This window comes from Oryctolagus cuniculus, chromosome 5, assembly GCF_964237555.1.
Source record: "Oryctolagus cuniculus chromosome 5, mOryCun1.1, whole genome shotgun sequence".
Lineage (NCBI taxonomy): Eukaryota > Metazoa > Chordata > Mammalia > Lagomorpha > Leporidae > Oryctolagus > Oryctolagus cuniculus.
Window position 1 is genome coordinate 70805199 of NC_091436.1, and position 13401 is coordinate 70818599.

The window sequence follows — 13401 nt, forward strand, 5'->3', positions numbered from 1 at the left end:
ATGATCAGATCTGAATTTCATACAGTTCACTCTGATTGTAATATGGAAAATGGTTTGGATAATATTTTGCAAAGATGCAGAGAAGCTATTTAGAAGACCTTTGAGTGGTATAGGCAACAAATGCTTGGGAGCTTAAAACAGACAAGCAGAAGGACTTGAAATCTGTTCAGTGGATAAAATCAAGAATAGTTGGTAACAAGTTACATGACAGGGATGGGGTGAGACCAGAGAGTTAAGGAAGTGTTAAGGAGGACTTTTAATGCTTCTCATTTGTGTAACTGAAAGGAATTGCAAAAAAAAAAAAAAAAAAAATATATAAAACACTCAGAAAAGGGTATAGTGAGTGAAAACCTATGGACAGTTCCAGACATAAAATTTTGAGAAAACTTGAGTCCTCCAATTGGAGATGTTAACTCAGCAACTAACATACGGTGCTTAGAGTGGTGATCTGGGACTGATGTATAGATTTTCAGCATATACTTGTTCATGGAGGTTGATAGTTTGGATGTGAACAGCTAATGAGAAAATATGGAGTGAGGAAATACCCTAAGGAGCTATAACATTTAATAGGAAGTTGAGGATAAGCCTAAACCAGAAGACTGCAAGGAAGCAGCCAGAATGGTAGGACATATATCTAAGGAGTGATGTTTCAAGGATATCAAAGGAACGGTGAGTTTCAAGGATTCATCGGAGTTAGCAATGTGGAAATGATGTATTGAGGAAGATGAAGGATAGTGAGTCTTAGAAAATGTTCATTAGCAAATTTGCGAGTGAGTATCCTCCAAACAGAATGGGTAGTAACAGTTACTATAGGATGACCATCCCTAATTCAAATATCTGAAATCTGAGTGCTCCAAAATCACTGACATGCCAGCACAAGTAGAAAATTCACACCTGATGTCATCTGACAGTCATAGGCAAAACAGATGCACTAAAAACATTCTATAAAGTTATCTTCAGGCCATTTGTGTAAGATGTATATGAAACATTAATGAAGTTTCATGTTTAATTTTTATTTATTTTTCATTTTATTTGTAAGAGATCTTCTATTCACTGATTTACTCCACAAACGCCCACAACTGCCAAGGCTAGATGAGTCTGAAGCCAGGAGTCCTGAATTCCATCCAGATCTTCCATGTCAATGGCAGGGACCCAAGTACTTGAGCCATCACTTGCTGCCTCATAGGGTAACAATAGGAGGAAGTTGTATAAGAAACTGAGTAGCTAGTTGGTACTCTAATATGGGATGCAGGAGTCTAACTACAGCTGTTAAGGATCTCCATTGAATTGTTCATTTATCCTTGGGTACCCTACCCAGAATATCTCATATGTAAATGCAAATAGTCCACAATTTGAAAAAAATCTAAATACTCTAGTCCCTAACATTTTAGATGGGGAATATTCAGCCTGTATCTACTGAAAATGTTTCATAGATATATCTTTATTTTGTTTTGTTTTCTGTATCCTACACTTCAAGAATATTAAAGCTTTGAAAATTTTAATCTAGAAAAGGACTGGTACTAGAAATTCTAGTTTAAATAACCTATACTAAAGACAGCTACAAATTTACACTATACTAAATGATTTATGTTTATTTTAGTTGTCCTTTTATTTTTAGAGAAATAGTTAAATGGGCTCTGGTTATTACTTTGAATAAATATGCAAAGTCTTGGATAAACAATACTGATTTGTTACTTATTGGAATAAAACCAGTGTATTGGATGTCTCCAAAGTATGATCACTTCTTCCAGTTATGGTGATTATTTATACTTATTTGCCATAGTTTTCTATTTGTAAAACTAGGTAATATGTCTGTTTTGGAATTTTATAAGAGCCCCTCAAGTATTTGGAAATGAAACATTGTGTCCTACTGTAGTCTTACCTGTAGTACTTGTGGAATATCACAAGTTCCCTTAGTTTTCCATGTAATATCACCTTTAAACAGTCTCTTTACCATCTCGGTTACTTATTCATTAATTTTTCGTTGTAACTTCTTTAGAAAGTATAGATTAGAATTGAACTGAGCACTCTAAATATGGTTCAACCAAAGTAGTAACATTAAATGGGATATTTGACAAACTGTATTTTTTTTTTGACAGAGTGGACAGTGAGCGAGAGAGACAGAGAGAAAGGTCTTCCTTTGCCATTGGTTCACCCTCCAGTGGCCGCCGCTGCCGTCGCGCTCTGGCCGGCACACCGCACTGATCCGATGGCAGGAGCCAGGTACTTATCCTGGTCTCCCATGGGGTGCAGGGCCCAAGCACTTGGGCCATCCTCCACTGCACTCCCTGGCCACAACAGAGAGCTGGCCTGGAAGAGGGGCAACTGGGACTAGAACCCGATGTGCCGGCGCCGCAAGGTGAAGGATTAGCCTAGTGAGCCGCGGCGCCGGCCGACAAACTGTATTACCACTGACACGTTAAAACTGAATTGTGGGGTTTTGTGTTTACTTCTAATATGTCTTATTATAACTAGCCAGATTATGTCAGATTATTCAGAAAATTTAAAAATCTTGATTTTAAAGTTTAAGTCTTAATAAATCATGGATGATGTTAACACTCTTAGTATATTTGGTTTAATATGCCTTCAAGTTGATATGTTATGATAGAATTATTCAACAGTACAATACCATGACCAATCCTTGGATAATACCTTTGGTGGCTGATAATCTTGTAATCTACCTAAACCTATTGCAGTTAAAAAGTTGCCTCATGGGGACCTGCACTGTGGTATAGTAGGTTAACACTCCAACTGTGGAGCCTGCATCCCATATGGGTGCCAGTTCATATTTGGCTGCTTCTCTTCTGATCCAGCTCTCTTCTGTGGCCTGGGGAAACAATAGAAGATGGGTCAGGCACTTGGGCTCCTGCACCCATGTGGGAGACCCAGAAGCTCCAGTCTCCTGGCATCAGATCTGCCCAGCTCTAGTCGTTGCAGCCATTTGGAGAGTGAACCAGCAGATGGAAGATCTCTGTCTCTGTCTCTCTCCCTCTCTCTCTCTCTGCCTCTCCCTTTCTCTGTCTATAACTCTAACTCTCAAATAAATAAATAAGGCCTTAAAAAAAGAAAAGATTGCCTCATGTACATCAAGATATTCTGCCTTCTCTGCATTTTCAGAATGCCCATGAACTATTTGATATGAAAAATAGTTGAGCTCTCTTTTGAAAGAAATCTTTCTGGACTTCAGATAGACTTATTTTTTACCTTTAATGAATTCTTGGATGGAAGTAGAATGGGAGTGACAGTCCTTTTTTACATACTGAAGTTATATTTGTGTTAAAGCCTATTCTAATGATTACTTAATTTTTTGCTCAATATTTATAAATAGTCTGAAAAGCAGAGTTCAAACAGCACAATAACTTGAGCACAGTAGTGTTTTGTTTCTAAATCTTTGACTCTAATCCAAATAGGTTTTTCATTTTTCAAGTCAGTTCTAGAGAGAGAGGGAGAGACAGCAGAGAGATTAAGATCTTCCATCTACTGGTTCAGTCCCCAATTGGTTGCAATGCAAAGGCAGGGCAAGGCCGAAACCAGGAGCCAGGAACTTCAACTGGGTCTCCCACATGGGTGCAGGGGCCCCAAGGTGTGTAAACCCATTGTGCCACAACACTAGCACCCTTCCCCCTCCTTTTTCTTTCCTTTTTTTTTTTTAACCAGTTTTCATAGGGTTTATAGTTTTATTTTTGATGGTGTATTACCTTAAAGGTTTAATAGAACTTTTCACTTTATTTTTAAGGTGATATAATATCTGTGATTGATTTGATGTTATGATGGGAATATAGCATTCTCTATAGCTTTGTTCCTATTGTATTAGCAATGATATAATTTGGTATATGGCAGAAAGTGGAATTTACCTTTCTTGAGAGATAAGAAAACTATTTTTATTAAGTGTTGCATTGTGAAGAAACAAGGAAGTGATGCTGTTTTAAAATTATTCTGTATATGTTCTAAAATAATTGTTTTTGACTTAGCAGGAATTTAGACTATTGCTTAACTTTTACTACTTTCGTTCATTAATTTAATGAAGACTTAATTTTAAAATTTAATGAAAAGGTTTTATGATAACACTAAAAACTATACAGTCTATTGCTTGCAATGCGATGTTATTCTTTTTTTTTTTTTTTTTTTTTTTTTTGACAGGCAGAGTGGACAGTGAGAGAGAGAGAGAGAAAGGTCTTCCTTTGCCGTTGGTTCACCCTCCAATGGCCATCGCGGCTGGCGCACCGCGCTGATCCAAAGGCAGGAGCCAGGTGCTTCTCCTGGTCTCCCATGTGGGTTCAGGGCCCAAGGACCTGGGCCATCCTCCACTGCGCTCCTGGGCCATAGCAGAGAGCTGGCCTGGAAGAGGGGAAACCGGGACAGAATCCGGTGCCCCGACCGGGACTAGAACCCGGTGTGCCGGCACCGCAAGGCGGAGGATTAGCCTATTGAGCCATGGCGCTGGCACGATGTTATTCTATGTCAGAGTCCCATCTTGTGCCCTGGTTGCTTCTGCTAATATTCCTAGGTAGGTAGTGAAGGATGGCCCAACTACTTGGCCCTCAGCTACGCATGTGGAAGACCTGGATGGGGGTGCCTGTCTCTTGCCTCTGCCAGCCTAGCTGTGATGATCTGGCCATTTAGGGAGTCAACCAGTAGATGAAAGATCAGTGTCTATCTGTCCCTCTCTGTCATTCTGCCTTTAAAAGAAATAAATCTATAAATAAATCTTACACAAAACAAAACATGCTGATTGAAATGTCCACATTCCATATCAGAGTGCCTTGTTTGAATCCTGGCTACGCCACTCGTGATCCAGCTTTCTGATGATAATACAGAGCCTGAGATGAAGTATGTGATGGCGCAAGTATTTGAGTCCCTGCCACTCACGTGGAAGACCCTGAAGGTGTTCCAGGCTACTTGCTTTGGTGTTGCCCAGCATTTGTGGGCATTTGGAGAGTGAACGAATGGATGACAGACCCCTTGTCTATCTCTGTCTCTCTCTAAATTTTTAAAAAACAGATAATAATGGCTTTAATTATCCATCTGTATGTTACCCATCTGTATCTGTTGTGACTCCCTGAAATCTCAGATTCGTAGTTTTTAGCCAGGCTAGTGAAACTTCCTTTTCATTATTTGAGAGCTGCATTCTTTTTTTTTTTTTTTAATTTATTCAGTGATTGTCTACTTCTGTACTCATAGCTAACCTCTCCCTCCCTGTCTCTCTCTCTCTCTCTCTCTCTCTCTCTCTTTTTTAATTTGATGCATTGGAAACTTGCACGAGTGTACAGAGCAATGATCCAAACAGCTGTACCTTTACAACAGACACTTTTTTAGTGCCAAATTAGTTTGTAGTGCAAATCTTGAATGAGAACTGCACCTGCTCTCAATATGGATGAAGGTGGCAGATGTTACGGGAAGGCTAATTTTGGCACTTGTTTAAATCTAATTGGCAGCTGACATCACCATTTTCTGAAATTTTTTGCCTTGGAGTCATGGAAATCCTGCTTTTGACACCAAAACTGCCTTCTTGTTTTGTTTGTAGGATTTAGTTGTGTTATTTTTGAGAAATATTGAGCTCTTTGTGTTGTGATCCCATGCTATGTTTTCTTATATACTAGTGGTTTCCTAAAATTGGGGCTAAAATTGTTTAACTAGACATTTTAACTAAAATTTATCATGTATGAACATTGCATTTTGGAGTAAGTAACTTTGAGTAGCCAATATTAAATATAAACATATGTCTGCCATTATACATTATTTTCTTTTTTTCTTTTTTTTTTTTAACTTTTATTTAATGAATATACGTTTCCAAAGTACGAATAATGGATTACTATGGCTTCCCCCCCATACCGTCCCTGCCACCCACAACCCTCCCCTTTCCCACTCCCTCTCCCCTTCCATTCACATCAAGATTCATTTTCAATTATCTTAATATACAGAAGATCAGCTTAGTATACATTAAGTAAGGATTTCAACAGTTTGCTCCCACACAGAAACATAAAGTGAAAAATAATAGATGATTTTTTTTAATGATGATGAAATCAGATCAGACCTATTGTCATGTTTAATCCCAGTGAGAGTCAAGTTGGGAGTTGATAGTTTCGTTTCTTTTCTTTTTTTTTTTTTTTTTTTTTTAACAGAGGATCAGTTTAGTATGCATTAAGTAAAGATTTCAACAGTTTGCACCCCCCTAGAAACACAAAGTGAAATATATATTTCCAAAAAGGAAACCTGTTGAAGTGGAATGGACACTATGGGAAACGGTGACTTGATCAGCATAGCCCTGACTGTTAATGAACAACTTAATACATTATCCCTCTTAGTAGTTTTTTTGTCTGTTCTACTTAATATGACTGGTTTAATTCTGTAATTAATACACAGTTATTCTTAAGTGTTGAAATTTAACTGAAATGTGATCCCTGTTAAACATAAGAGTAGGAATAAGAGAGGGAAGAGATGTACAATTTGGGACATGCTCAAGCTGACTTGCCCCAAATGGTAGAGTTAGAAACATACCAGGGGACTCCAATTTAATCCCATCAAGGTGGCATATACATTATTTTCTTGTAGAATAAGTGATTGCATTTTAAGAATTAATAAATTCTTTGAGAGTTGATAGGATTTAAATGGCAATTCGTGCTGCATGTAGAGTGTTTTCTAGTATCATTTTATTTACAGTGTGAGAAAAAGCCAGTATACAGGTGTGTATTTCAGGTATCTGATTTTAAATTTGCAGGATCTTTAATACCACACTTTGACTTAAGCACAGGGCTTATATCCAACAGCAAATCAGAATATTCCCTTAAAATACATTTAGGGAAAATTATATTTAATCTTTATTTTTCAACCCTTAAGTGATTTGCTTATAACTTTAAACTTTTAATATTTTAAGTTCATAAGTTATAGCTCTCTTGATATATAATTCACACATCATATGGGCACCTATTAAAAGGGCATAGATCATTATTTTACTATGCATGTGGATAAAAGTGCAATCATGACCACAATTTCAGGAAATTTATATTCCCTGAAAACATATCCTGCATCTTTGTAACTGCCATGCTCCATGCCCTTCCTCCTTCCCCTTCCAGCTCTAGAGTACTACCAATCGACTTTCTGTCTCTGTAGATTGTCCTATTTGGGATGTTTTGTACAAATGGAATCACTTCTTATTAATTTGGGACTGGTATAAATAACATTTATTATTAATTTGGGAATGGCTTCTTTGGCTACTAAAATGTTTTACAAATTCATCCATGTTGTATACTACTTCACTCCTTACAACTGAGTAAGATTTCATTGTGTGGATATACCACATTTTGTTTATCCGTTCATAAGTTGATGAACATTTGGATTGTCTCCATCTTTTGGCTACTGTGGATAGCCAGATTTATAGAAAATAATAAGATTTATAGTGGCAAGTACAAGTTTTTCAAATATGTAATTTTCTCATAAAAACTTGAACTTTACCATTGGCAACAATTCCTTTCAGTAGTTTTCCTGGTGTGGCAGTCTCACTTCTTTGCTCTTTGAGAAAATATCTGCCAAATACCCAACATTGAATAACAAAATAATGTTTTGTCTTCATTATTTCAACTCAAAATGGTGTTACCTGGAAAAATCTTCCTAGCTTCTGCTGCCTGCTGGGGTGTGCATTGGCAGGAAGCTGGAATCGGGAGCTGATCTTGACCTGCACCTAGGCACTCTGACATGGGGTGCTGCCCTCCCAGGAGCATCTTCACTGCAGTGCCAAGTGCCCACCCCTTAACTGAAACAGGCTGGTGCTTTGTGACAGCTTGGGTCATGCTGAAGAATACGATTATTACTAATACAATTTAATTCTGTTGGCTTGATTTGTCCATAGGCATTGGCAGTTTTACCTACCATTGCTTTTGCACTATCAGTGCAAATATCAACACAAAAAGTAAGTTTAAAAAAAAAAAAAACTAGACTAAGTATTGTGGAGATAGTTTTGATCTTCTGGACACATCTCAGGGATCCCAGCAATCTGTATATTATATTCTTATTGCAGGCAAATAAGTGAAATAATATGCTGAGGAAAAGAAGGAAATATAGTGTCTTTTATTATAGCCTTTATCCTTGTCTGAAACCCTTTCTACCACATACCACCTTTTTTTTGGTGGCAGTAGGTGGGTGGTGTCATGAGTTATATATGACTGATTAATATCTTTTATATTACCTACTTTGGTATCATTGTTCATGCACAATATATTCTGTGTTTATTTCATATTACAAGTTTCTGGAAATATTTGAGGGTGTTACCCTAATGTGGTGCAGATTTCTTTATGTTTGCATTCAGATATCATTTCACAACTCAATTCTATACTGTTGTGTAACTTTGAACTTTTATATCAGTTCTCTGAAGCTTAATTTTCCTTACATGTTCATTTTAAAGATTTATTTATTTGAGAGGCAGACAGAGACAAGGGAAGGCACAAAGACAATCTTCCATCTGCTGGTTCACTCCTCAAATGGCTGCAACAGCTAGGGCTTGTCCAGGCCAACCAGGAGTCCAGAATTTCATCCTGGTCTCTCAGTGGATAGAAGGGCCCCAGGAACTTTGACCATCTGCTGCTGCTCTCCCAGGCCCATTAGCAGGGAGCTGGACTGGAAATAGAGTAAATGGGGACTCAGACTGGTACTCTGATATGGAATGTCAGTGTGTCAGGCAGTGGCTTAACCCTTTGTGCCACAATGCCAGCCTCTCCTTACATTTTCTAAAGTTTTATTACTCTAAATACAACAAAAAATTATATAAAAGGTTGTTAGTATTTATTAGGTAACATTAGTAAAATGCTAATGATGGTACCTGGTATGTAATAAATGCTCAGTAAATACTCATTGATGTATTTAAATTCATAGGACAGAATCATTTTGCTTTTACTGTTTTTTTTTTGTGTGTGTGTGTGTACATCTGCAGTGAAAGCACAAGAAAGTATTGATTACATTTTTAATGTCTTATATACTCAACATAAACTTCTATTTTATGATTTTATTTTTGTGAATTCCCTGAGTACAGTAAAAATTTGGGTAATATATCATTCCCACATGTAAAATTAGAGTATAACATTTCTAAGAAGGAAAAAAATATATATTCCCAGATCATACTGGAAGAAATCGAAACACATTCTAGAATAATTTTATCATGTAGTTATGTAATTGAAAGTCTGAATTCTAACACTGGTTTTCTGACTCTGAAATCAACTTAGCCTTTGGCAACTTGTTTGCATAGGACTGTGGAATATGTACAAGAAATTATAAAGTTACATAAGCCATTTGTTGTATTGTTTTAGGTTTCAGATTTATTAAGCATTTAAAATACATGTAAAATTTGACATGTAGTTGTGATTAATTCTTAAAACTTTCTAACAGTTCTTCAGCAAATTTTATATAGTATAATTCTTTACAATAGCAAATTTTATGTAGTAAGTTGTAATATAAAATACTACTCTTTATTTGGGAAAACCAGAACAGTATGTTGAAAAGCAAATTAATTTTAACATTTCATTTGGTTATACCAGAGAAACCACATGTAAGTATTCATTATTCTGTGATTTAAAGTTCTATGTTCAAATCATCATTATTTTTTAAAATGGACTCACATTCTTTTTTTAATGCAATTGCAGATAGCTTTTTTATAAAACTGTGAATACTTAGCAATGTGAGGAGTTATTTTTCTTAAGATTTTTGGGTACATCTATATTAGCTTGACTATTCCTCTGTTGAAGAGGGTATTAATTATTCAAAAAAGTTAATTTTTAGGTAACAGGCTTTTTTTAATTTTTTCCTTTTTTTTATAAGCTATTTGAACTGCTGGGACCTGAAGGGCTTGATCTTATTGAGAAGCTCCTCCAGAACAGAATCACAATTGTGGATAAATTCCTTAATTCTTCAAATGATCATAAGTTTCAGGCTCTTCAAGGTAAGAATATATACAATTCTTAAGGAATGATTGAGCAAAAGTATGCAATTATAAAGGAATAGTTCATCGGTTAACAGATCTTTTTAATTTAATTATCTTTTGGTACTTTATGTAGTTTACTGATACTGTCCTGTAAAGGAGAATTTAAGTATGTCAGATTATGAGACTAATGTAAGTGACCTATATAGGAGCATATTATAACAGTGTTTGATGATGCCAATTTTTTGGGTAAATTTCCTTATAACAGCCATAGTACTTAAAAGTGACTATATATAGTATCCACTATGGACCAAATAGTAGTGTAATTTCTCTCCAACTTTTTTACTTTTTTAAAATTTATTTATACATATATATTTTTAAATTTATTTATAAGTATAATTTATTTTTTTGAATGGCAGAGTTACAGAGAGAGATGGAGTGACAGAGAAAGAATCTTCCATCCATTGGTTCACTCCCCAGTGGCCACACCAAAGCCAGGAGCAGGAGCTTTTTCTGGGTCTCCCAAATGGGTACAAGGGCTCAAGCACATGGGCCATTTTCTACTGCTTTCGCAGGTGCATTATCAGGGAGCTGGATGGGAAGTGGAGCAGCTGGGACTCAAACCAGCAGCCATATAGCATGTGATATCACAGGCTGCAGCTTTACCTGTTATGCCAGAATGCTGGCCCCAACTTTTCACTTTTAAAACTTTCAAACCTTTAGTGAAAGTAGCTGAATAATACAGTGAACATTTGCACAGCCTTCTTGCAAATTCACCAAGCCATTAACATTTTGTCTCCTTTGCTCCTTTCTATATACACATACACATTTATGTTTTAAATTTCATTGAATAATGACAGTACGTTCCAGACATCATGATATTTCACCTTTACAATCTTCTTCATACATCTAAAAACAATGACAGTCTCTTGTGTAACTACATTGTAGTTATCACAGTCAGCAATTTGAGCACTTACAGTGTCATGCATTAGATATATTAAAAAAACCCTCAAGAATTATAGAAAGTTGGCTGGGCAGCCAAAATTATTAAAAACTTCTGATTTGTGACACAGCTTATGCCAGACTCTGGTTTTAAGTGACAAGCAAGAAAATGAAATTTCTTACAAATGTTCATTGTCCACCTCACAAATAGTTTGCAAAATTGCATAGACTCAATGTTTTTAAGTGGAAGAATATAAAGAGTCATACACCCTTCTTCAAACTACTCAACATCTATTCTTCTATTTAGCATGTCATTTTCTACTTATATTTATGATTATGGCACTAAAAGGAAATAAGGTAGGTTTGATTTAATCCCAAAATTTCTTACAGATTTTCTTTTTTTAAGATTTTTTTAAAATTTATTTATTGGAAAGGCAGAGTTATTGAGAGAGAGAGAAAAAGAGAGAGAGAGAGGGAGGGAGGGAGGGAGGGAGAGAGATGTCTTCCACAGGCTCACTCCCCAAATGGCCGCAACAGCCAGGGTTGGGCCAGGCCAAAACTAGGAGCCCATAGCTTCATCGGGTCTCTCACATGGATGCAGGGGCCCAAGCACTTGGGCCATCCTCATTTGTGCCTCCCCCAAGGCACTTGGAGGGAACGGATTGGAAGTGGAGCAGCCAGGGCTCAAACTGGCACCCATGTGGGATGCTGGCATCACAGGTGGAGGTTTAACCTGGTCCACAATGCCAGCCCCTTACAGATTTTGTTAACTACTCATCAGTGTTCCCAGAAGCCTAGAGTTGCTTTGATGTTGCTAGTAACTCGGAAAGTTTGAATTTGGTTTCTTGGTTCCCTAAGTATATTGAAAACTTGTAAATTGCTTGCTCCAAGAGGGCTCCCTCCCACCTGTAGAGTTGTACATAATCAGAAAAATAGCATTTAAAGCATTTAAAGTCAATGTCTATAAGAAGAAAAGGAATGAGTTTAAATATCCAGTGCTATGATATTGTAAATTCTAAGAATTTGGTTTCGTTTTTTTTTCAGTCTCCTAAGTGTTAATATAGAGATATTTACTGATACCAACTTTCAAAAATGCTAATTATTCACAAAGCTTAACATGAGTCTAAAATCATATATGGGCTTGGAATCTGAGGATGATGAGTTAGTAGTTTAATTTATGTTCATTATGTTTTATTATGTCCAATTTATAAACTTTATTAAGATAGTGACTTCTTAGATTCAACACACTTTTAAACTCAAAACAAATATTAATTTAGGATTACTAAAAACATATATGTTTGGGCCATGAGTCTGTCCCAAAACGTTTTCTGGCCTTCTCAAGCTTCTTTAACTCATTTATTCCCTTTTAAAACATTATTGTTCCTTTCTAAGAATAGTAATCATCTTATAGACAATTTGGGACGTTTATAAATCCGCTGACAACTAGCATATTTTTAAAAAATTCTTTTTAGTAAGTTTTTTGGTATATGTGCATAAAAAGTTATTTTCCTTAAATTTCAGAGATATAAGGAAATGCTCTTGTAGAAAAATAATCTTTCAACTCTTATTACTTCAACACTGTCATCACTATTCCCATTCACTTATGCCCTTTGATACAAGTTTTGTGTTTAATGATCTTTCAGAATTCTCTCATAATTACCAAATTGTATTACTTCCTAAGTCACCTTAGTATGGCTAGTTATTAACCACATACCATCCTTTGCTTTGTTTTCCAAAATCTGTGTGTTAGAGTGTCAAAGCTTCTTTTCATTTAGCGTTTGCTAGCTTTGATTCTGCTTTTGTTTGAGTCTTTTTATCCAGATATACATACATCTTACTCTAAGTCTCTTCTTATAACCAGGAAGTGCAAGGTAGGTGAGAAGTGAGTAGGCACAGTGTACTGACCTCTGTGTTAAGGATAGTTGTGAATTGAATCTGTGTTTCAGAGCTGATGTGGAAAATGTTCAGCACAGGGTGTGACCTTAAACCAAAATCAAGTTAGTTCAGGCTGTCAAGTGACAGTAGTTTTTGAGTAGTTATATGAGACTTATTCTGTCATAATTATATTCTAAAAGGATACAAGCTTCTACAGTATTCTTCAGTAAAATTTTATATTAGATTTATTGTTAAGGTTATTAATTTTGTTTCTGCCTGTCAGTCTCTGCAGTTAACCTGACTCAAAGAGAGACAAACATTTAAGCAATTGTAACTTTACAACATGATTTTGTTTTTTTTTTTTTTTTTTTAATTACCTACTGTGTTTAGTCTTACAGGATTCTAGTATATATTCTGATTGGGAGATTTTAAAGATTTCAATGAAATAGACATTTTGTCTTCTAATTTTACTTTCTTTATTGAGATGAACACAAAAATATATGATAGTGTTTTATTACCATCACATTTGTTCAAAATGGAATTGACATTAGCATAGCTTTGTGTGTCACCCAAAGGATTTAGAATTTTACACTGAAGTTCCTTTATACTCAGAAGCACATGACATTATTCACATTTTTATTTTCTTATGTTTTTAAATGAGTGCTTTTGTTCTGAAGATT

General features: G+C 35.9%; 1 protein-coding gene across 1 annotated transcript in view; it reads left to right on the forward strand.

The window, feature by feature from the left end:
• Window positions 1–13401, forward strand: part of ASCC3 (activating signal cointegrator 1 complex subunit 3) — a 366541-nt gene that overhangs the window by 59807 nt on the left and 293333 nt on the right. Inside the window, exon 5 of the mRNA XM_002714874.5 lies at window positions 9805–9925. Within this exon, the coding sequence (XP_002714920.2) occupies window positions 9805–9925 (121 nt within the window). The remainder of the gene's footprint in view (window positions 1–9804; window positions 9926–13401) is intronic.